Source organism: Ips typographus, linkage group LG2 (genome assembly GCF_016097725.1).
Source record: "Ips typographus isolate SLU linkage group LG2, UJ_Ityp_2.0, whole genome shotgun sequence".
NCBI classification, from domain to species: domain Eukaryota; kingdom Metazoa; phylum Arthropoda; class Insecta; order Coleoptera; family Curculionidae; genus Ips; species Ips typographus.
The window spans coordinates 24,881,450-24,908,186 of NC_138423.1; the positions used below are offsets into that span (position 1 = coordinate 24,881,450).

The 26,737-nt window shown below is 34.1% G+C and overlaps 1 protein-coding gene and 1 long non-coding RNA gene across 3 annotated transcripts in view; one reads left to right on the forward strand and one right to left on the reverse strand.

Annotated features, from left to right (window-relative positions):
* Nucleotides 1–26,737, forward strand: part of tup (LIM1_Isl and LIM2_Isl domain-containing protein tup) — a 41,986-nt gene continuing 15,249 nt past the window's right edge. The window contains exon 1 of one of the 2 annotated variants that reach the window (XM_081974536.1): nucleotides 1–447. In XM_081974536.1, coding sequence (XP_081830662.1) covers nucleotides 303–447 — 145 coding nt within the window. In that variant the 5' untranslated portion in view covers nucleotides 1–302. The remainder of the gene's footprint in view (nucleotides 448–26,737) is intronic. The other variant, XM_081974535.1, reaches the window with a different exon arrangement.
* On the reverse strand, nucleotides 2,990–3,920 carry LOC145725354 (uncharacterized). Its single transcript, XR_014177243.1, has 2 exons — nucleotides 3,672–3,920; nucleotides 2,990–3,608 (listed from the first exon to the last, which is right to left on the reverse strand). It is a non-coding gene; the product is annotated as an uncharacterized LOC145725354 (long non-coding RNA).

Consider the following 26,737-nt stretch of genomic DNA (forward strand, 5'->3'; position numbering starts at 1 on the left):
CCTCGCTCGCACGTCAGTTCGTGTGAACGTTGCTTTACTGTCGGTCGGGGTTAGAGCGCACGGTGCGGATTATTATTGTTTTTTTTTCCACTTTGTATATGTTTCACTTTAACTAGTTGAAAAACAATACTTTTAATTTAAATTAAATCAAGAGAAACGCATCTGTGTCCAAGCTGAGAGTGTGTAAACTTTGACATTGATTGGATAGGGATGGGAATGTGCCTTTACTAAATAGTTTTCCATAGTGATTCCGGTAATATTGTTTGGGGGTAGTGACAATAGTGACTGTTAGAATAGTCTCGATGGTGATGTCAGAGCAAGCAGGCGTTATCGCCATGCACCACCAGTTACCGATGCACCACCAGAGGGGGCTGGTACAGCCCAGTCTGGTGATGAACCCAATTGGGGGCAGTGATGAATGTTCCATTGATGGGGGTAGTCAAAACAGTAAGTAATGTTCTCAAAACAGACGATCTTTGTTTCCATAAATAACGAAAATTGGATCAATTCAATTACTATCCGACGGAACGGGAACGCAGACCAATCAAAAAAATGCACTGTTGCAAATCTATGAAAATAAGGTCCATTAAAACATTGACATACCTAATCTTAAAATCAATATGACGTTATAAACTCAGTGTGCAATATTAAACTAATGACGTTTGAACGTTTTTCCATCTACTTTGGAAACCGGGTATAAGTTTGTCATAAAACTGTCCTCTTACATGCATCACCAATTTGGCTCACCCTGTATAATATAAATCAGCGTTGCTTGCTTAGCCGCTCATTAATATCTCTTTGATACCACTCTGATCAGGAAGTTGGAAATTTTATAATAATTTTGCGAATAGGGTTATGTGACTGTTATACTTTTGATTGACGTTTATTGATTGTTAACTATCATAAAACCGACTCATAAACAAAAAAAGTGTAGACTAAATCTTGTGATACTGAAAGCATCGTAAAACCGTGATTTTGTCTACCTGATGACTTTTATGTATTTTAATTTAACATAAAAGTTATCAGAGTTGTATATCAAAGCATTATCATCCAATGTGAATTTTTCCAGTTTGTTTTCTTGTTTTTGTAAATGTTTTGGTTCTTAAAGAAACATAAATGTAGTTTAGTTGTAGAAATCTTGATTTAAAGCCACTAAAGCTGACTTTACCATAAATTAATAGAATTTGTTTAATAGGTAAGAGGTATTTTTGAGATAATGACAGAAATAACACTTCATTTAAGTTCTTATAGATATTTGATGAAATATTACTTATTCCAAAAAACCTTCCATTCATACAAAAGTACCTAGACATTTGGAGAAATGATAAAATATTTGATAAAACACAACACTTAAAGACCCATAAGTTTTTGCCATTTTCTCTATTAAATACGGTAGTTTCACAGATAGACATTTGAAAGTGACCAATTTGGTCCACGCTGTATATTGACGGTTAGAGTAAAAGTTTGAGAAGTACCTAGGTACCATACTATTACAGCTTCTTTCTTTTTAGGTCTGTAATACCCCAACAGAACCAAATTAACAAAAATTAGTTGATTGATACAAGACATTATTAGGCAAATGTTCGTTACGGAATTGAAGAGTCTCTAATTACGTCACAAAGGATCGTGTCAGGCTCAGTTTAACATTTTATTTAAGCTTTTTATAAAAATACTGATTTAATATTGAAGAACAAGACTTAATGGCACATTTTTAGACATAAACTATATTAAGTTTATATTTTGAACCTTAAATTCCACTATGGTAAACGAGCCTATTAGGAGATAAACTATTCCGTTTTTTAAGAAAGTATTACATCAAAAATAATTTAGTTTTTTTGGCACATATTATGAACAGTTGTTTGCTAAACGATTCATTAACATTCCAGAAACATAACCTTACACTACATCAGTTATACAACAAACATGAAAAAAAATTAATTTCAAACTAAAATAACCCCAAATTAGACTCTCACCAGGAAAATAATAATTTTCACCTGACAGTTAAATTGGTTATTAAATCGACAGTTATTTATTGATTTAAACTGTTTTGAGGAATTTTTTACGTTGTTATTTCACTGATATCGTTTTTATTTATTGGAAAAACGTTTTGTGTAAAATTAATGTATTTAAATTTTAATTGCGTAAAGTCCTAAAAGACATGAAAATTGCAAATTTTTGAAATTGATAACTTCAATCTTGATTGTACTAATGGATATTCTAACATGTTTACAATTTTGTTATTACAATTAATGTGACAAATTGTGCTAAAAGAAAAAACGAATAAACATGCTTCATACAAAATTGTGTCTAACTCATCTAGACTATTACAAATTCAAAGATCACAGGAATTACACAAAACTGAAAGAGATACAGGGTTGGAGTTTTTAAGAACTTTTCTTTTACTCAGATTTTTAAGGACCTAACCTAAAACACAGATAACTGCATTAACTTTAAAATAAAATTACAAATAAACTTCCTTTGTCCCTGAATTAGCATTCTAACCTCTTCGTAATAATAAAACATCCACAAAAGCCGCACGAGTTTTGTACGTACAGGTAATTAGAATCCGCACCCAACTCTAATTAATCGAAAAAAAAAACAATACAAAGTACCACGGGCGTGTTAAATGAATTAACCACGGACGTCATAGCGGTACCATAGCGGTCTCGCAATTTGAAAGGATGACCTGCAGAACGAAAATAATAAGCCGAGTATGAGATATTAGGAGATATCTAGGCAATCTGTGTTGTATTTTTAATTCAATTGCTCTCTGTGGCTTGCCAAGTGGATCGGCTATTTTTGCTTTGCTCGGTAGGTACTTAGATGATGATCATTATACGATCAACGGATACGATCTGTTGGGAACTTGACCTGTGGGCTTCCGCCAAGGAATGATTGTGTAATAGTGGAAGTTGGCTTTGTTTTTTTTTTATTTTCATACCTGGATTAATTTTGCAGGTGTTATTTAGTTCATTAAAATAATAAGCCATTAGAATTCATTGAGTTAGACAAAGATGGCTAAAACATTGTAAGTCACATGTGTCAGTCTGTCAAAAACGAACATCATGGTCACATCACCACTTCATCAGAAAGACGGTTTGGTATATTATGACCTTCCAGTTACGCCACATCCACATCCGCATATTATTGACACATGTCACTTGTGAAATGTATTGCCATCTCTGTCTAGCTCATCAACTTTCAATGGTTTCTCTCTTCTTATCACTGGTTTCCTATAAAGAATTTTCAAATTTCCATATTTGAATACTTGAATATTTTGTGGTACAAGTAGGTGTACGTGTACCCCATTTATCTGACCAATTATTAATGCTACAATAAAATATTATACAATTGCAACTGGGAGCATCTAAATGAAACTTTCTACATGTTTGCATTTTGACACAAGAGTAAAGTTCAATGTTCTTTTCTTTCCACCTTACATATAACACTACTTGATTCTAAAATAACTAGTAAAATCAACAATTATTACCAAACATAGACAAATTAAAATCAAATTTTGACTGATCTCGGTTTAGTTAAACTTTCTACCAACGAACGAAAATTCGAGGAAAAATTTGGACCTACCCATCTTCAGTAGCTAAAAGCACCTAAAAGGTTGTTTATACTAATCTACTAGTACTAATAACTGACAAGTTAATACGAAAACTTACCTTAAGATAACTACAAAATGGTGACCGGCCGTCTGTCTACAAAGGGAAGCCAAACCCACATATGAAACTTTTTATTGCGGGTCAGTTAAGTAACCTGGTAAACCGTATTATGTTCCGTGCAATTATCAGCTCTGTAAATCTGTAATTGTGGTATCCCACAGGATAAAAATAAACTTTTTTAAACAACCCCAAATCGGACTTATTCTGCGCCATCTTCTTTCTTTTCTCACATCCTCCTTGCCGCGTTGCCATCTCCGCTTCGACGGACTGACAGAACTCAATGTCATTCCGCGCCAATATTTAAATTGTCGAAAATGTACACATAATTAAATTGTCGTGGTTGCCTTATTTTAAATAAAAACCCTTGAGGCTGCATACTAAACTAACTTAATAATGACTGCGAAATAAATGAATGCGACCGTCTGGCAACATCGCCACCGTAAATGACTTTGATTCTAGTGACAGGTTGACAAGTCGAACTGTCACAAGTGTCAATCAGCATAGATGGTGGAAGGTGAACGGAAATTTAGTAAACAAACTAAATTTTTTAAGTTATTCCGTGTTACAGGCTGATGAAATCAACCACCGCCTTCTTTACAAGAAAGCCTAGAATGTCCTTTTAATGGCGGCGTTATCGGATTTTTTTTTGTACACAAACCTATGGAGATGCAGTAGAAAATATGTTTTTTTTTTATTTTTTCGTTTAGTTGATTAGAAGTTGTGAGTGAAAAATCAAAGAACGCTTCATTCCTGATCCAGATATGTATAGATATGGCTTTTTATATCCAATAAAGTCCAGCCAAAGCAAGTTTGGTTAGAACCCTTTGTCTTGGAAAGTACAACAAACTAATGTAAAAACTGCTCAATCAAAGAAAATTTGGAAATCCTTGAATCTAGGTAAGCAAAACTGGTAAATGGGTTTTATATTATTACCAAGACCTTTCTTTTAAAATGTAAATGTGCCAATGAAACTTCTAAAAGCTGTCCTGTTTCTTCAGAGTAAACCTTTGTTGCTCTCAAAATGCAGGCGGCCTCAAAATTTAACTCACTTATGTATGTAAGAGGCAATAAGTTTACTGAATGAGAAAGCATATTGTACTTACCACTGAGTATTGTGTTGGAGTAAAATCATTCCAGTTCAAAGCTTTCAACCACTGTTGGGTTCGAGCAGGGTCTTTTGGAAAGGAAAGGACACTTTTGGGCCTTTCTCCAAATTGCTTTTACAATTTGGCAAACAACAAGTGTGACGGCATATTGTAGAGGCAATAGAATTTAAGTTAAAAAACCAACAACAAATTATAGAACAATGAAGGAACAATAACAATAGTGATAACACAATAAAATGAACACAAACTACACTTTCACTAGAACAACAAACATATAAACAACAATATATAATAGCAAACAAAAATTACTTTGGCAAGTAATCCCAAGTCTTGACTTTAAAAATGAATTTAATCATCGAAAAACTCAATTTCCACAATACAAACAAATGCAAACTGTCAATCCCATATTTCGGCCATATTGGAATTTTTGGCATGCACCTTCTTGGCTTTCTTGTACAGAGGGCGGTGAATCAACTCATCAATTAGAATATTAGTTTACAGTGTTTCCCTGTTCTAAAAAAACTGAAACTAGGTAAGTTTGACCAAATATTTTTTCTTTAGATTTATTAGTGTTGTCAGGTGTGTAAACCGGTTAATTTCACGGTAGCATCAAAAGATCAAAGTAAGTTTTTACGATATTTGCCGGATACATAAAAAAATGTACGAAGGACAGTCGGTTTCGTGACGCCGCTGAACTGACCCCCATCATATAAAAATTAACACCGAAGGCCCCATAAACGACGCATTGAAATTGGCCTCCGTCGTAGTGGCGGGGCCCCACAACACAGCGAGGGGGTCATTTAGCACCCTGGTGCTAACGAGGCCCGTCGCTACCGAGTCTCGGGTTCATTGTGAGGGTACAGGATGCCGCCACATTTGGTATACCTGGTCGTTGTTTACCCTGGCTGCTGCCCACCTATTTGGTTTTTTAATGGGTCTTTGTCGGGTGTTGTTTACCACTTTCCTGGGATGTTCATCTCAGAAAAGGATTCATTTTGATCGTTTTGTTTGGCCAGATTTTTTAATTCACATCATATGTCGGTTTATACCACAAAAGCGAAAAAGTCTGAAAAGTGCAATAAGTTGGTCTGGTCAAGGTTTTCTAATTTTTTTCCTCATATATATTTCACTAACATGTATATTTAAACAGAACTTAACAAGACAATAGGTATACAGTTAGTAAACTCAATGGACTACATGGTCAGATGAAACTAGTTACACAAACCTACAGGGTGACCGAAATCAAAATTTGTCTAGCTATGATTAACTTTTTTATTTTGTTAGAACCCCCCTGTATAATGATTAAGTATTATAACAACAAACGCTTTTCATAATCTAATAATGGCATTAGCAGTGCAGATAAAAAAGTTACAGTCAAAACTAACTTTAATAGTAAATCCACATGTACAGAATTTGCGTCACTCATAGTTTGTGATTGGTCAAAACAAGCTACGAGCAGTGCTGTTAGTTTTGCAAATAATACTTTCACATTGTGATGGGGCTTGACACGTCTGGAGAGAATGTGCCAAAACTAATTAACAACAACATATTTCTGTCACATTCTGTATTATTTTCTTTTGTTTCAAGAATATGAGTCTAGGTTAAGAATATTTTTCTACGAATGTACGTGAAGAACCTACTTTACATATGCAAAGTAGCATTTTCTCGCACACTATGCGAGAAAATTGTTACTAAAAACTAAAAATTAACGAGAGGATTAAGGAGAAAAAATATTACGTGCGCAAAGTAGTTTTCCCGCAGTTAAGCTTATCCGTATAACGGCTTTCACGTGCGGGAAAACATAACTTTGCGCACTGATTAGAAAAACTACTGTGAAAAAATACTTGATTTAATGTAAGCAATTTGAAATTTCCATTTTCTTCTCAACAGTTTAAAAAAAATCTTAAAAAATCTCCTTCTTGGGAGGTTCTTAAAATAAAAAGTTTTGATACAAAAATCAATAAGACAGTTTTGTATAACATTTTTTAGCACTAAAAATTAAAATACTAATTATGATTCACTAAAGCTAAAATGTATTGAAACATTATTTACAACTATTAACCTCAATACTTTACTTTATCAAATTGTAAATTACTTTTTACTTTTAGCAAAAATTACTTAAAATAGATACCTATATCCATTTTTTGTCTAATTAATAATTGCACTAAATGATAAGTAGAAAAAATTGCAACTATTTTGTCAAATTATAACCATTTTGCTTCTAACAGTGATAAGACAAGTTGTTGTAATAAATAAGCGATATTACTTTAAAATGTGATTAGGAGTATATGGGCCTTATCGTAACTCATGTCGCCTTCAGTAATAAATAGGCATGGTTCGTTAGTGACAACACCATTTTTCACGGAAAAAGTAGTTCTGTCGAGGTAATTATAAACCTCAATAATTACATCGCATTAATAATAATTATTATAAGCGTTTAACAAGCTCGATATCGCATAACGTAGTTATGAGGCAACGGCACGTCATCGGCGTGTTTCCTTTTTTTTGCAGTAAATATCGATTTAATTAAAATGGTGGCATTTTTTGCCGTTAACTTTGTTGCAACTATAACTCCCAGTATGTCAATTACTCAATTGAAGTGAACTAATTAAGAGCGGATTAAAGTTATACTCGGCCATGTTTTTACTAGATCGTTACGAATCAGGTAAGAGTTGTTCAGAATCCATTACTCAATTGTGGAGAAGTAAATCAAACATATTTTTCTTGTTTTTTTTTGTAACTGTGAAATTTGATAATCATGTGACAGTTTACTTATGGAGAATAGAGGAGGCACGTGACCTGGTTTAAATTGACTGGTGAGCGTATGCTCTGAATTCTGACAAACATTTTGGTCTTTCACAGCTTTTTGGCTACATCACTGGGTTAAAGTCTCACTGTCAAAGAAACCATCAACAAACTTTTCTTATAAATCCGTTTCTTCAAACTTGTGACAAGAAATGGGACCACAGTCAAAAATTTACTTAAATTATAATATAATATAAACTAGTAGAGTTTTTTCTGTTCTATTTACATGTAGGTTCTTGTGATTTATTTATTTATCTTTCGTCTGTTTTTTTTTATTATTTTTTTTGCTTTTCTATGTTTATTTTCTCTTTGGCTATTCATTATGCTTTATGCTCTTTTAGTTTTATTATGCTCTTTTTTTTTATTCAGATTTTTTCTTACGTCTTGTTTTGCTCATAGTTATGACTTTTTGATTTGTGTTTTTCTATATTTTTTGTTTGTTCGTAGGGATGATAAGAATTATACGTGGAAAAGAGTTCTTGACAGAGACAGTAAAAAGTAAAAGTGTAAATTTACAGAATGGTAGGTATATAAGACTACTTTTACCATTGTGACGACTTGAGGACCAAAAGAGAAACCAACATCGATTACTAGGCATATTAATCTTATTTTTGATTTAAAAATGTAGGGTTAATTTATGAAGAAGTCTGTTTCCAAAAGATGTCTTTTGAGAGTATTTTGAGGCTGTATCTGTATATTTCAAAATGTAGTGTATTAATATAACAAAATTGACTGAAAATTGAACAGAACCGCATAGGCACATGTAATTATTATGGTAAAGTCTTTGTTACATGATATTGAGTTGAAACAATAGTTATTACAAATTATTATAATAATTTTCCAATTTTGCAATTTTTTAAACTATATTTTTAAGATCACGTGACTGTTTTTGACTGGTGTCAACTGGCTTTTACAGTGCTGGAAGCTCAAAATTGTATTATTAACGTCACGTAACGTGTATTTTACAATTTCAGCTTTTACAACTGTCTAAATTTAATTTAGCAAATGATCAACATTTAAATTACATTTTAAAGTCACGTGACAGTGTTGCAACCTCTAAAATGGCATAATCAAAGTCACAAGTGAAAAAAATCAATTTTAAGCTTTTGGGTATTGTCAAAATTTGGAATTGTGAAGTATTTTAAAGGCATTTCAAGGTATTTTGTATGCGAAAAGGCATTTTTGTGTACAAAAAATTATCGGCGGTCTTCCGCTCGTTTTTAATTGAACTGTTAACAAAATTTAGAAAAACAAGTTTAGCCGTTATCAATTGTTGCAAACTGTTTTTCGAAAAAATCCACATTTTATGAAAAAAATACTCTATTTTATAAAATTAGCTTGCTTCTTGGAAAACGAGTATTATTTCAATATTTATACAGGGTGTCTAAAAAGTCTGGAATATTGCAAATATCTCGAAAACTGCTGATTTTATTTTTCTCAAAATTTGCGTCTTGTTATAGTATATAACAGCGCATGACGTGAGGGTGAAATGAGGTTCGCAAGTATACAGGGTCAGTCACAAAGTATACCAACTTTCTTAATTCAAACCTAACACACTGTATATTACTTCAGATTTTAAGAGTACTTATAAAGGCCAATTCAACGATATACAATTTTTTTTATATTTTTTTTTTATTTATTTTTTTTTTGATTTTTTTTTTTGTACCTACCTATAACAATGATAGGTGTAACAATGACAGCTAACGTCAATATAATGTTAAATTAATTGGCAAATTTTCCTATTACTTAAAATGGTGTTTAATGATGTTTATGGTGTTGTTTTTTTGTGTTTTTTTTTTTTGTAGCAATACTGTAGATCGTTGAATTGGCCTTTATGAGAACTCTTAAAATCTGAAGTAATATACAGTGTGTTAGGTTTGAATTAAGAAAGTTGGTATACTTTGTGACTGACCCTGTATACTTGCGAACCTCATTTCACCCTCACATCATGCGCTGTTATTTACTTTAACAAGACGCAAATTTTGAGAAAAATGAAATCAGCAGTTTTCGAGATATTTGCAATATTCCAGACTTTTTAGACACCCTGTATATAAATGTGTTGTTAACAGATCACTTACGTCATTCTACTCTGAAATTCCTATACAGAGTGTTAAATATTTAGAAAATTTAGCTCCAAACATCAAAGGCAACTTACAGATAAGGATATGCTTTTGAAGTTTGGAGCTAAGTGTTCTGATCGAGGTTCTGATTATTTAACACTCTGTATGAGATTTTGAAATAATCGTGATGGTGAAATCGATAGGAGTTCAAATAAAAAAGCTGCAATTTTTCCAAAATTCCATTTTTTGTCAAAAGTGCAATTATGTCAAAAGGTTTCAATGCACCAGGGACCTAATTCTTGAAAGCAGGGAACGAAATTCTCCAGAGAATTGTCGATAGAATGTGACAGAAGAAACTAACATTGGCGGATTCCTGTCACATTCTACAGGTCTTTCTCTTGATAATTCCCTTCCATCGTTTCAAGAATAAGCTCTCTGGAGGCGTGTTCTTGAAACGAGGGAAGGAAATTATCTTAAGAGAAATATAGGTATAGAGAATATGGCAGAAACTTGTCATTTTTAACCAGTTTTGTCACATTCTAACAACACTTCTTTTGACTTGATTTCCGTTTCCTGCTTTCAAGAATTGAGGTCCAATAATGCTTTTTGAAGTAGAATTTTCAAAGATTGAAAATCATTGAATTTTGACTTACGTTCATATCAAGCTGGACTACTTTCTTCACTGTAATTTGACTTTCAATATGTAAAACAAATGTGTATAAAAAATTGATTACAGTATATCATTTGACTATAAAACTGGCAGGATAAAGAAAAGAATAACGCCGTTTATATGCTGTAGTAAAACGTTGCTAATGTAGGAAAATATCTTCGTTTTTTATTGGCAAAATAAAACGAGCCAACATATACGGCAAATTAAGATTTTATATCTGGTTTTTAATTGAAAATTACGTCCGCCATATCTGGCATTCGTTGGGAATAATATCGTAATTACAGTCAGCGTTAGCTAGATTACGACAATTACCTACATTTTAACCGGGACTGTGATTTTTACGATTCGCGCTCAATTGCGGTGAAGTAAATTAATTAATAAGGAGATAAGGAGAGCGGGGAAACAGTTGCTTTAGATTCGACTTCAAAAGGCGGAAAACCAGCCAGATAAGTCGAGCAAGAGACGGCTTAATCAAAGCAACGCAACTATTTACATGTCTATTCGGCCAGTTTTGCAATGTTATATAAGTAATGGTTTTGCGCTATCCAACGCTCCGGTGTGATCAACATAAATCACCACGGTTTACTACCAGAGATCGGGGCAAAAAAGCCGTTTGCCATATAGGCATTCGAGCTGTCCAGGACTGGTTACGATTCCGCATGCCGTCGTTTTAATTATTGCAAGTCGCACTCATTGGCCGGCTTAATAACTTGCAATTGGGCATGCAAATTCCGAGATAAGAGACGATCGGCTTGGCCTTCCCAGATCGACAAGTAGATAACAAAACGGCTCGTTGTTCTGGTCGTGGTGGCTTTGCCTGTCTTATTTTATATCACCTGTCCTGTTCGACAGTACGCTGTCATTTTGATTGGTCAATAACGTATATACCGTTCAATTTTATGTTCATTACAATATTGCTGATCACAACATTTTGTTGCCAAATTTTTAACAAAAGATATGGCAATATTGCCTTTGCAACCTTTAATTTGACAATTTATTTTAAATTTTGATGTAACAACCTAATTATTATTTTCTTTCTCCACAGAGATGTCAAAAGACCATGTAAATGACATGTGTCTGTCTGCTGGAGCGGATGTGACGTAATTTGACTGTCACAACATATCAATTTGAATTTTTGATACAGTGGTCCAAGAACAGTGCTAAGATTAGATATAGATTGCTTTCGTATTTTGCGAGGGGTAGACTGGCGATATTTTTTTGTACACCTAAATGTCTTTTTACATCTTGAAATGCCTTTAAAATACCTCATAGTTATAATGCCTTAAAACTGCCTAAAATGCCTCGAAATACATCAAAATGACTTTAAATTATTTAAACTGCCTCAGGATACCTTCAAATGTTTACACATTTGTGGTATTCTAAAATTTAGTTATAAGTCCCCTGGTATTGAGATACCTAATGATAAATCTTGATGAAATACACCCTTCAAATTAATTTTTTTATGGTCACGTGAGTTTTTAGGTTGGATTAAGTAGCATGTCTGCTTTTACAATTTGTACATGACTATTGTCAAAATGTCGTAAGGATTAATTATTCAATAAAAATGACTTCCTCAGGTTATACAGTGTGGTCCAAATTGGTGATCCATGTATGGGGATATCCGTTATCGTAAGAGATACAGGATCGGTTAAATGGGGAAAGTTTTAGAGAATTTTATGTGAAACTTATTTCCGGTTTCCAAATTAAATTATCTTTCTCCGTTTTCCGGAAAATTAGGAAAACGTCAGAGGCTGCATTTTAAACACTCTTTAACAAAGCCAAAGAGAGTTTTGAAACTAAAACATTATTAAGGCACTTTTTTACGTAAAACACGATGACGTAATTAGAAAAAATTAACGAAAACCAATAACGATAGATTTTTTCTAATTACGTCATGTAAAAAAGTGCCATAATAATGTCTTAGTTTCAAAACTCTCTTTGGCTTTGTTAAAGAGTGTTTAAAATGCAGCCTCTAACGTTTTCCCAATTTTCCGAAAAACGGAGAAAGATAATTTAGTTTGGAAACCGGAAATAAGTTTCACATAAAATTCTCTAAAACTTTCCCCATTTAACCGACTCTGTAGCTCTTACCGTTTTCGAGATCCCAATACATGTAGAAGCAATTTGGGACACACTGTATACGTGACTGTTTTTCCAAATTTTAAAGCCCCAAAAACTTATAAAATTGATTTTTTTAAAGGTCCCGTCACAGTTTTTAGGTTAGGTTAGGTGATAACGTAAAGGTTTTACGAAATTTTTGACACTTGATTTGACTTGATGTGCCGAAAGCTTCAAATTGTTTTTCCAAATTCTGATAAACAAAAAATATTTTTTGTAGGGTTGCCTGAAATTACGGGTTATATTTTGACGTTTGCACGAATCTTCTAACTGTCATAGTAACCAAGTTAGCACGTGTCAAATAAAAACACTTATCATTTAAAAGAAACAGTTGAAAAATTGGTAATTTAAATTTAGACAGTAGTAAAATTGTAAGAACTAAGTCACGTGACTTGATAATTCAATTTTCGAGCTTGCAACACTGTAAAAGCCAATTGACATTTTTTTAAACTTTAAAAAATGGTAAATTAAATTTAGACAGTTGGAAAAACTTAAATTGCAAAATACACGTTACGTGACGTTGAAAATGCAATTCTGCATGTTCCTGGAACGCTGTAAAGGCCAGTTGACATCTGTCAAAATTAGTCACGTGACCTTTAAAATGTGGTTCAAAATTTAAAAATTTATTTAGGCTATAAATAAATTTTTAAATAGTAAAATAAATTTAGACTATTTTAGACAGTTGTAAAAGCTGAAATTGCAAGAGACATCACGTGACTTTGATTATGCCATTTTAGAGCTTGCAACAGTGTCAAAACCAACTGACACCTGTCAAACACGGTCACGTGACTTTAAAATGTAATTTAAATGTTGATCATTTGGTAAATTAAATTTAGACAGTTGTAAAAGTTGAAATTGTAAATCACACGTTACGTGACTTTAATAATACAATTTTGAGCTTGCAATACTGTAAAAGCCAGTTGACATTGTCAAAAACAGTCACGTGACCTTAAAAATGTAGTTTAAATGTTGAAAAATTGGTACATTTTTATAATAATTTGTAATGAATATTGTTTCAACTCAATATCATGTAACAAAGATTTTACCATAATAATTACATGTGCCTATGCTGTTCTGTTCAATTTTCAGTCAATTTTGTTATATTAATACACTATATTTTGAAATACAGACAATGCCTCAAAATGCCTTACAAACATCTCAAAATGCCTCGTAACACCTCACAATGCTTCGTAATAATGGAAAAGTGCCTCATAATACCTCCTGGGTAATTGGTCAAGAAAAGGCAGCATGCTAAAAGCTGCTTTTTTAACTCAGTGTGGTCAAAAATTCAGCTTGGTACTTTTTTTGACCAATCACAAATACTCACTGAGATTTAAGCAAAAGCAACTTACCATATAAATACAAATCAAAACGTCCAAAGTAGTATGTGACGTCATTTAACTTTTGCCTGATTTTCATCATACATAAATGTAAATAACATTTTCTTTTCTGCCTACTAGAAAATTAACAATTCCATCGCTTCTGTTTATTATTTATTACTTTAAGTATCAATAGCTAAATTCGGTCCATTATCACACTGAATTAATCACCCGATTAATGGACTAGTGACAAGTGGAATAAACTAACCGCGGAACCTCCGAAAATAAACCACCCATCGGCAACTTCTCTGTCGGGGTTAATGGAAAAAAAAACGTCGTAAATATTGATTCAGAAATGAAAATAAAAACCCCAAAGCTAACACATGTTCTAGAATAATATTTATGTTTCTATCACTCAACGGTCGCAACGAATTAACCTAAAAGCCGGTAATGGACGAAGAAATAAACTAAACCACTGTGTTTAGTTTAAGTTTCACATTTTTTTTTTTTCGGTTTTTGATATCGGAATGTCGCGGAAACGAGACAGAAAAATATGGTTTCCGTTTTATACGCCAGTTAGGCACTGAACAAACCACATGTGTTTTTTTTTTTAATTCATGTTAATTCCTACCAATTCTGAGTTATAAATTTATACAATGTGTCCCAAAAACTGAAGAAACACAGACAGTAAAGATTAAATCGTATTATCCACCATTTTGTTTCTCAAAAGAGGGTTTAATTAGTAGGATCTGTTAATTACTAATACTACTAGTTCTGATAATTACTAATACCATTGCTGATCCAAAAATGTTGCTGTTTTAAAAATTTTAATTTTCGGTGTAGTTTCGAAAATATCAGAAAAAAATTTATACGATTATTTCCTTCCTTTCAATTTTGACCAATCGCTATCAAGAATTAGTATAACAAATGTAAATTTTAAGTAGAAAAATCACTTGTCAACAACTGTCAACTTAGCTGTCAGCAGTTTTTCCGGAAAAAAAATCGAAAAAATTGCACACTCCTCACAACAACATAAAGATAAAATGTTTAATTAACTCAGGAAATAATCTTACCAAATATCCCTCGTGCATCTAATTTTTCCTGTGGAAAAATTGGAATACTCGTTTCTAAATAATTTGTTAAAACAAATTACTTAGAAACTCGTTTTTCCGGAAAAATTAAATGCACTAGGGATTTATTCTGATATCAGTGACATATGACAACTTATGATTTGATCATGAAGTTCCTTGTAGTCTTTGAGTTTATCGGTAGTTTTATGAACATTACTTGCAATAAAAATTAAATTTCTGAATGAAAAAACTTTGGTAATAATAAGTTTAAACAATTCAACCTTCCCTTCTAAAAAATACCAGATTCATCCAAATTTTGGCTGTTTTAAGTCAACTAAAGTAAAATTAGTTTTTATTGAATTTTTTGATTATTTATGAAGCAAATCATAAGTTATCATACATTACAGAAATCAGAATAAAATGCACTATTTTATCGTGTAAAAAACCAATATGGCGTCCATAAGAACAAATAATAAAGTTGATGATGACGTCGGACGGCAAATTACAAGCCATCGTCGTACAAAACATGGGAGAGATAGATAAAGCTGGAAGAGAATGAGAATGACAGGAAAGTGTTTTTTGTACAAAAAAGGTGAAGCAGAAAGGAACAAGGATTATAACCCGGCGACACGTGTTTCTGCATTTTGGCTTCATCAGGCATATAACTCCATCTGTATGAAAGGAGGTTTAAGCGAGATATCTGACTGATCATCATGATCTGATCAACTTTTTCTTTGGGACAAAGAGGCAATGTAAAGATGCTTTTGGTTTTGGATATCTTTTCGAATATAGTTTGGCAGCTATTAATTACTAAAGAAAACTACAATTTCAAGTAAATATAAACTTTTTATTTGATTAAATGCTGAACTGTCTGACAATGAACTTTATTAAAATAAAATGTTTGTTGTATATGCCTTATTTTTTAAGCGACCCCATAGAAAATAATCTAGAGACGTCAAATATGGTGATCTAGGTGGCCATTCATTTCATCAAGCAAAGTTTTGTTTAATTACATATTAAATAGCTGCCACACAACATGTTACATAAAATGTGATCAAAATGAAAGGGTGAATCAAAAAATGTCATTAAAACATAGTCCATCTATAAGAAAAAACATAACCTCAATTCATTCACATCTCATGTTTTATATTCCTGATATTTATATAAGAAGTTTTACCCTAAGTTGTATATTTTTCGAAATAATTCACGGTTACCGGACTTTTTACACACAATGTATAAATATGACTTTACTGTGCAAAAAATGAAGCAAAATAAAAAATGGCCTCAAAATCAAAAATTTTCACAAAAATTATATTTTTCCATTTTTTAAATGGTCCTACAGACCTTATTTTTTAAACTCCAATACTACAAAATAGACCCCAAAAACGTCTCTCTAACCCTCTACGTTTCCGAGATATTCTATTATTTTTTTTCGAACATTAACTAGACATAGCCGAAGGACAAGGCATTTGACAATTGTGGTTGGGTCACGTGACTGGGTCTTGAACTAATCAATGATAAAAGGTCAAAAGGATAAACCAATTGAATTGCTCGTCAGTGGTCTTTTGGCTACTTTTTGGGCTACTATATGTTGGGTAACCTATGACTAGTATTTCCAGAAGTTGATAACCTACCTAGAAAGCATTGTTAGAAATCTTTAATTAAAGCAGAATCTGCTGAAAGGCTGATTCACTTGAGACTCAAATTTGATGATCATTTTTAACACCCGGCTAAATGACAAAGTATCTTAATTACGGTTGGTTGAATTGTGTCGGAGCAAAAGAGCAACGAAAAAAATTGCTACCTTCTAATGAAGCCGGCAGGCCGGCGAATTTAGCAATTCCCAGTGAATTATCGGCAATCTGAGCAAACAACAAACCAATAAACCGGTGGTAATCGCGGTCCTTATCTGGGTCCTGATCTCAGCAAGGCCCCATTAACAGACGGACTCATTAGCGGCTAAGGCCTAAAATATCCCCGGCCACTACTAATTTGCATTGAACCCCGCGACGTTGCCGTCCGAACAACACGTCAAAACTGGCCAGATAAATAACTGCTTCCAAAAACGTGAACCGTTTTGGAAAAAAATCGCTGCTGCCGGCAACGACGCCCGTCTAGTCCGGCCCGTAGACCCGATCCGTGTCCGCGTGACGAGCCGTGACTACCTGCGCGTCGACGGCGTAAATAACTTCCAACACGTCGCTAATTGTTCTTCTTATCTTAACGCTCATCTCGAATTGCGCGGCATCATTCGAAGAAGCTAAAGGAATATGTCGATAGTGATCCGGACAGTGGCGTTACCGGTGCATTTTTTGCGATAATTGGAGTATATCAAGTGCATCGGATCGAGCCGACCCTGGTTTGATGAAGCGATGCCCAGTTTGGTCGGTAAATCGACCCATCATTCGCGGGCGGCATCTTTAAACTCCAATGAAATATTGACGTTTCCAATGTTATCGATTAAATCTTTAAATTCCGTGTGACACCGTGAACGTTCGAAGATCGATTATGATCGATCGAATTGTGGCTAGTCTGAAGTAGCCAGGAAATATAGCGAACGATTGACCTAAATGTGCTTCAGAACTTTATCTATATTAGTTTATAAAAGCACCATCATCTAGTCTCTTGATCACCGTATCATTCATTTCTATGTAACCCTACTGTTTGTCAATGAAAAATGATTTATCCATAATCTACCTCAGAAATCGAACAACAGTATTTTCTGATGTGTTTAAATTTTTTGAAGATTGAATTTATCAAAGCTGGAATTAACGTGAAGATCCGTTAAAACACCAAAATTTTTCATGACAATTAAATAAAATTATCAGCTTTTATTAGCTAGTGATACTTTCTCTTTCCACGATACTCTATAAGAATGATAAAATAGAGATAAAATTAATGTATATACGTTGAGAATAGATTTAGGTAGGCATAACATTTAACTTTCGGTTTCCTCCTAAACATTTACGACCTACGACTACGCTATCGTTTTGTAGAGACATTCCAAAAGTCAGTTGGCAATAAAACGGATCATAAAACCCAACCTAAATAGTTCCAAATTTGTCAAAATTCCTTAAGGGATATTTACGGCTTCACCGCAAAACCTCGTCACATTTTTTAGGTAAATAGACAGTTTGGGTCATTAGAGTGACATTTGAGACCAAAAAATAAATCTCTTGAATTTTACTTTAAAAGAGTAGGAATAGTGTATTCTATGTTAAGAGCAGAAAGTATATATTTGTAACGCATTATTTTGACAAAATTCATGAAATGGTGAAAAATCGGGAAAAACTACCATTTTTTTATGTTTCACCTATTCATTATTAATAATACCTTGGAAACGTTGAAAGTTATAGTGTCTATAGGTCTGTTTGCAGAACGAATCTCCAACAAATAATCAGAGGAATATGTCCAGCTATTGGCCATTACCCTTAAAATGTCAATGTCACGTGAGCATTCAACCAATAAAAGCCAACAATTTCCGATTTTCAGTTGGAAACCAGTTTGAAATTGCCTCTACAAACAGACCTTATAACAACCTGAAGGCATTATAGGCGGGCATTATCATAACTTTTTTAATATATGAGCAGTGGCAGTTTCATGGATTCATGCTATAAAAACTTTGTATTCCCTATCCTAGGATGGTCTTGACTTTTTAGGTAATAAACTTTCATTAGCTTGTGCTTAATTTTCTTTAATATTTTGTAAAACTTCGTCCAGCTTTTGTCATTTTCACTGACTGACATGACTATCATAAGGGAGAGAGGAGGTCTATCAGTCTCTGGGGCTGTTTCGGTCTTCAGAACATTATGTTCTCTTTAAAGCCCTTGGTACATAAATAGCTATCTGTATCTGTAGAGTGGGGAAGGTGAGTGTAGACCCACAGCACTTAGGCCACATGTAACCCATTGTACATCCTCCCGAGTTGTCCTCCTAGGTCACCGTTCGTCCTGCCTTTCCCAGGAAGGTGGACAGGTCACTAGGGGACATCTCCTTTATGTTGGCAGGTGTAGGCCAAGACTCACCGAACACACACTCTCTTATTGATGATAACTCCGGACACTCGCATAAGACATGCCCGACAGTTTCATCTTCCTGTTCACACATCCTGCATAGAGGTGTGTATGGTGGTGTTTCCTTAGTTGACAGTGGCCAGTCAGAAATCCTACTGTTAAACGTAGGTTTTCCTGGTCATCACCAAATATTTCTTCGGCGTCAGCTTCCCAGGGCCACCCAGGGTGATCCTGGCAAGACTGCATTCTTTGATTCCATCCCATCTCTTTAGGGATTGAGCATGGACTACTTTTGACACCGTAGGTGTCACTGGGTCCTAAAATTTTTAGTCCAGCCGCTTCCCTGGCTATCGTGCCCTTTAACCCATCTCAGGATAATATTGTTATCTACCGAGGCCTTAGCTGAATCTTGATGGCACTCTAGTACTAGCCCTGAGGTAACACGTTGTCTATTCAGGGCTAATAGGGCTTGTCTACTGTCAGTCCAGATTATTATGTTTTTGCCAGAAATACCTTTTCTGGTTAGTTCTTTCGTGGCGATTGAGATACCAGCCAATTCCGTTTGAACCACGCAGGTATTTTTCCCATTCCCTACTTAATCCTTAGTGACCTAGAGTAAACTCCACATTCTGAGTCTTCTTTGGTTTTTGAGCCGTCTGTATAATTCGAATTGCATTTGCAGCATCTGACTGTTAAACACAAATCTGGGTTCATAAATAGCTTTTACGGTTTTCAAAAAACTATGACGTCCCAGAATGTTTTTCACTATTTGGCAACGTCAGTTTGTCTGTTGTGTATTGTCTCTTTTGCACTCACAAACTGATTAGAAGTGACGTTGCCTATTATTACATAACTTTCCGTGACGTTACCACTGTCAAAAAAAGCAGAAAGCTGAAAGCTGCTTTTTTGACCAATCACTAACTATACCCAGAGTGTGCTGAGACTTACATTGTGTGTGGTAGTTTGTGATTGGTCCAAAAAGAAGTTTACAGCTTGCTGCTTTTTTTGACCAATCACACATACTCACTGAGATTAACGCGTATTTTAAATTTTTTAAGTAAATTTGGTTTAATTAATCATATACAGGTGTGGTAAATCCAAAAGCGACCATAGGAAAACCGTGTAACGGACAGAGAAACGTAGGTAATTGCATGCGCGGGAGAAAGACAGAAAACGGAAAAATTATCAAGTAGGCCATATTTTTAGTGCGCTGTTGCCAAACGCCGTAAGTATTCAATACCCTCGACAAACTTACTTACAGCGTTTGGCAACAGCGCGCTAAAAAATATGGCCTACTTGATATTTTTTTCGTTTTCTGTCTTTCTCCCGCGCATGCAATTACCTACGTTTCTCTGTCCGTTACACGGTTTTCCTATGGTCGCTTTTGGATTTACCACACCTGTATAAGATTTTACACTACACTTGTTTTTATCTTCAGGTTGATTTAATTGAATGTCACACTGTATAATACCACCAGACGTCATTTGACTTTTGTTTGATTTTCTGTATGTGCATTCGATTCGAACGACGCTGTATAATAAAACCGGCAGATAAGCATAATATTAATCTGCCGGATCTGATTAAACACGGTTTCTCATTCGGTAGTTGAGAAATAAGATTCGTTTTATCTATGTCTATGAAAAATTTAACCGGCCCGCGAACAGCTCATTTAGTTCTGCCTGAACGCCCCTCATTTGTAGAAATATTTCAGAAAAGCGGAATTAATCCGCCGACAAAGGGTATGCAAATGGCCCTAATAAATAACAAAATTTGCCCGATAAGATTTTTTTTTTATAGTCGACGGGCATGGTAATTACCGGGGTGTTTATCGAATATGGCATCTTTTTACCTGCATTTTTAAATCGTTATTTATTTGATTTAAAGTAGGTGTGTGTGCGCGCATTTTTGCGATGAAAAACCGACATTGAACGGGAAATTCCTTATTGTCGTCGACTCGATGGAATCCGCTTGGAAATGATCGAAACGAGCCCAAACACTTTAAGGAATCTGGCGCATTTGCATATTACAGCTATTTCAAGTTATAGATTGCTCAAGCCAAACCTTGTTCTTATTTGAATCGATTGTAACTTATCAGACTATCATACTGTGTATACCAGACTTATCAAATAGTCCAAGTTGTATTACTTGTTAGTAGTTCCATAAACGTTGTATGTATTGACATACTTTTCTTTTATATCATTATTATATCTGAGGTAGTTTATCACATCAAAGACTTGTCAAATTGTCCCACTGGAAAAATTTCACAGGGTTTAAATCCGGGGATCGCGCAGACCATCAGTAGCAATTGACAGTGTATAATTCAATTTCAATTCTGTTATTGGCGTGTCGTCGCCTTAAAAAAATCTCTTTAAGTCAATGAAATACGACACCTGTCAAGATTTAACATCCACAGAAAAAGGAAATGTTTTGCAAACACTGGCCAGACATACTGAAAGCGGAAGGGCCCAGGTAACATCAATAACAAGGTCCTCTAACTCAGGGTGACGTATGACGACTACATTTTTGGGAATTTATTATAAAGTCCTTCCTGGTTGGGGCACTTCAAGACAGGACGCCCTGTGGCGTTAAATTTCGGTTTCAAGTGGTTCGGAAGTATTTTTAAAAAGTCAAAGCTTTGAATGGGTGTTTGGTTCAAAATTCAGATTCCAGTCAAAAAATTATTAAGTTATGAAATAAATAAACACTAATTGGTCAAAATTAGGAAAAGAACCAACCCCAAACCATTAACATGTTATATTTTGTATCAAAGATAAGATTTCAGTGTTAATCAGCGTTCAAAGCTTGTTTTACTGTGGAAGTGGGAAAGTTACAGCAATTCAGTCATTACTTAAACTTGTTATCATTGAAAATATAAATAAGAAAAACAAGTACTCTTGATGGTGGTCACGGATGGGTTTCTGTTCAGTTCCATTGAAGCCCTTTCCCGTCTTCCATTGTGAGTAAAAGCAGACGAAGAGGGGTGATTTATGGGGCCCATCGAGCGGTGTCAAGGCGGCGACACGGACCGAGGCGCCGGCGTTGAGGTGTCGGTGTCTGGTTATTCGGATATTTACTGTTTTGGGGCTCATCATTTGCCTCATTAAACAAGCATTCCGAAATCCGAATTAACGACTGCCTTTTTGGACGCGATCACGTTTTTATCGTTTTCTGCACTCGCGATTGACCGCGTCAACACTGAAGAAGAATCCCCGAGGGGTAAACCGCTGAGGAAAATTTTGTACACTAATTTCTTGTAAGTAATTCCTAATAATTAGCCTAACCTAAACTAGCCTAACTGAATTATCACAACTGGAAGTCTAAAAAAACCTTTTTTAATTAAAAAAAGTAAAAATAAGAAAATATACGTGCAACGAATTAACCGGGATGGGATACCCTGTATATTTTTTTCATTTTTGTATTCTACGTCAAATTCTAGACATATTTCGTGTATTAATGTCATATACCTATCTGTATCCGTTTCTGAGATATTTACCTTTTTATGTGAAATTTGCTTACCACCATTTTTCGGTATCCAAAACATTTTTAATTTTTACATATCAGGAAAGGTTTTTTTCTTGGTTTTTGTGTTTTGTCATGTCAGACAAGGTTTGTTCTAGGAATGGGTGCAGAAAAACGTCAAAATATATAATACAGTGTGGTCAAAAAATCAGTTCTAAAAACGGACAGAAAGTCTAGTTTTTCAAACGGAACACATTCCTATAATTCTGTTTGATTCTCTGTTCAAAATTAAAGCAGTTCGTATTAGGCCACTTATTTAAAAAAATTACTTTTTAAATTGATAGATTGAACCACCCTGTAACTGTCAAAATAACCGAATTAATGAAGGTTAAAGTAGTAGTTGTCAAATTTAGTCAAAACTGTCTTTATTGTCACACACAACACTTTGTATAGACTTTTATATGTCAATGGATAGAAAATAAAATGGGTTTTCAAATAAATATGGTCTCCTGTGTTGACAGGTTGCTTCGTTTGGCCGCCAGAGGGCTCCAAAGCTAACTAAATGTTTTCCTTGATTGTTATCGCTCTAATATCTTTAAAGGATTTTTGATCAAGCACTGATATTTGGCACAAACCTAGCACAATGATTGCCAAATCTAGGGTAGTAGCAAAACTGTAGAAATACAATCATTAAGGTCGATTTTCGCTTGCACTAACTGGCCAACCTAACGCGCAAAACCCATTAGGATAGTGGCGGTGTTTCAGGCAAATTTGACCTTTACGAAAATTGTCATTTGCAAATACAGTTTTTCAAAAAATTTCCAAGCATTACGTCGTGGTAAATCTAGTAAGTCACGTGACCGTGTTTTCCTATTTTTCTATAGTCAAATTAGCCTTTAACCAGTCAAAAAATGTTTGTGGTGCATCCTGTCACTAAACCGTAAATAACACACGTGTATTTGTAGCACTTTGTATATACTTTTATATGTCGATGGACGGCCATTTCCATTGACGTATAAAATCGATTGGTTAGCCGTTTGCCCGCTAGAAGGCGTCCAACGTTGACCAATTTTTTTTGGGGTGTCGCTTAATTGCACTACTTTTAGTAGAGTTTTATACGTCAATGGATAGCCAATGAAATGAGCTTTGTAAAAATATCCCTTTTTGGGTTGACAGGTTAGATGGTTTGGCCGCTAGAGGGCGTAAAATTTGACCAATTTTTTTATCACTTTCTTGGTACATCCTTTTGTTTAATCCTCAAAAACCCCCTTAATTGCACTATTTTTGGTAAAGTTTTATACGTCAATGGATAGCCAATGAAATGAGTATTCTAAAAATACCCCAACTGGGGTTAATAGGTTGGACCGTTTGGCCACTAGAGGGCGTTAAAGTTGACTCATTTTTTCACGACTTTTTTTGGTGCATTTTTCCGTTCAATCGTCAATAATTAGCTTATTAGCTACATTGTGTATAAACTTTTATATGTCAATGGATAGCTAATGAAATGAGCTTTTTATTGAAAGTTGATTGATTAGTTGTACGGTTTCGCCGCTAGAGACAGTCAACATTTTTGAAAGTAAAATTACAAAATTCATAATTTTTCCTTGTTTTCCAACGGATTTCATTGAAATTACCAAACTTTTTATTTATGATTATATTTCAATGTATAGAAAAAAATATTGTATTATAATTTTTTTAATAATATAATTTAGATCTTTTCAATTTTATTAATAATACTAATTTAATGCCCACTAATTCCTACAGTTTGTACACTATAATGCCTCAGTGGTTTACCCTTCGAGAATCCCTGCGAGAGTGTTCTTATTTTAGGTTAGAAAAGTCGACCAATAAAATATATTCCAAAAAGTGTCTATTTTTTTAAGGTTCTCAATTTTGACAGTGTTTGAGGCTGAACCAGGAAGTTTGTTAACTTTGGTACTAATGTACGGTAAAATGAAAATCTTTCAAAGAAATGATAATATCTCAAGTAGTGCAGCAAAGCAACAATTTAAGGTTGCCGATAAGGGTTTTAAAATGTGCGGTATTAAAAAGGTATGTTAGAGTAAGAAAAAACTGGTTTGTAGTACCTACACATCTTTCACAGATAGAGTGCGCATTTCCTAGAACTTGTGATGTTTTATTTAAAATTATATTTTTCCTGTTTTAGGTAATTTCTTTGTTGTTACATACTGGTGTAATTGGAAGTTTATAGTTTATATTTATTTTAGGATTTTCGCATAAACAAATCACATTAATAACAACGAGTTTTTATTCACTCTGTAAAAAACCCCCACAACCCACGAAACTTCTTACAGTAGGGCAATTTAAGGAAACTTGTCACAGAAGGCCAACTAGTTTTTCTAGATCTAGAACGTCTACAGATTTTTTCTGTGGGAACAAGGTTTTATAATAACACTGAACAATTGTATTATTGATCATAAAATCTGTGGCCTAATATGGTCGCCCTGCCAAGTGTTTAATTAATAAGTCTCATTACGAGTTGACGAGAAATTAATGGGTCGACCATCGAAAGAAAAGTGACTGTTTAATTCGGCCGGTTGTGTGGTTTGCGGTATTTAGAATATCCCCAAATATACCGGGTTGTATTATAATCCCCGGTCAGAGCTGGTGCATTCTTTGGGCGATGGCGCCGGCCTTATCGGCTGCCGGCCTCGCACAGACGTCGACCTCTGTAGCAGATTCTCTTCTCCTCGGCTTTCTCTATCTCTGGGGATTTTTCTAAGCGGATTTGCCTCTTGTATGTTTACCAACTTCTTTAATACGGATTATGGGTTTTTGGTTACCAGTTTTAAATACTCGGTCCACCACTTACGAGTATTTTCTTATTAAGTAAAGATGAACTAACTTCAGAACACAGGTAATGCAACAAACTTGTTTTGGATCCTCATTCAAGTCCAAGTTAAACGACTACTAATAAAAAATAAGGTCAATTTTATGTAACACTCTAGGAGTGGAAGTTATTTGCGGAAATAGTGTATACCTATACAGTTAAATACCCGTATCAGCCACATAATATTTAACGGGTAATTAATTAAAATGGCTCAATTTAACCGGCACTTTACTGACACCGATACTTTCCCGACGAAGAAAATCGTCACACTTTAAATGCTAATGAATGAAGCAATATTGTCTGAACCTTCTTCAGGCTGACGCCTATTTTTTAATCCTAACAATATTAGTAATTAACAGAGCTTTTAAATAGTTTTTGCTAGACTGGAAATCCGCTTAACTAAATCTTTTTCGGTAGATCTAATCTCATAAGTTAGGTCACTTTGTTATATGCTTTCTGCACCTTCTTATAGATAGTAGTATTATTTTAAAGTAATTTACATACTTGATGACTAACTCAATTTTTTTGTAGAAATACTGTCAAGAATTTCTAAATTACACGACATAATATTATAATTTCATCCTTGAGTCTTTTAATAGACTTGAATGAAATCGCAAATTTATTATAAAAGACATGCACTGCCATGCTAATTATTACTAAGTGATGTAGTTGCGTCTACTATTTGGCAAATATAGAAACATAACCTAAAAACTTGTGTCTAATTTTACAGGAAGTAGTGTGTACCTATTGTCGTTAAAGTCGATATTTGTCAGCAACAAATTAATAGAGATATGAGAATTTCCTTAAAAACTTAATATTTCTACACGAAATAGGACCGTAATGACCAATCCAATCTAACCATATTCGGGCAAATTCAATGGTGTTCCTGCAATTGTATAGTGTCATTTTTTCATTTAGGTTTAGTGTGTAGGTCTATAACTAAACTTTGCAAGATAAACTGGACTTGAATTTATCCTTTTTTCTTTAAAATACCGGTTGATAAAATATCTGTACGTTCCCGAACTCGTACTTTCAATATCTTCGTCTATAACACAATAACAACAAAAACAGTCACAGATATGGAATCCGGATTAAAAAGCACAAAAATCATAAAAAAAAACTTGAAAAGCAAAATTATTTTCTTTAAAGAAACATAAAAAGCTTTAAAAAATTACAAAACTCTTTCAGAGATGCAAAATTTTTTTAGACTGATTTGTTAACTTTGAAATTTTTTTTTTAACTACTTGAGAGCATTTTGAAGGTTTTTGGACTGTTTAAACAGCATCTTGAAGGTTCTGGAATGCTTTAGAGGCATTTGGAATCTCTTACACGGTTCAGAAAATTTTTTGGAAGCTTCTATACTGCTTTAATATCTTCTGGGAGCTTCTAGACTAGTTGAAAAACATTTGAAATTTTTTAGACTGTTCTAAATGATTTTGGAAGCTTCTAGACTATTTTGAAATTTGCTTTAGAAGCATTTTGAAGTTTATGTAGTGTTTTGAAATCTTTTTAGACTACTTTAGGAGCATTGAAGGTTCTGGACTGCTTTTAAAAGTTTTTAAACTGCTTTAGAAGCATACGGAAGCTTTTAGACT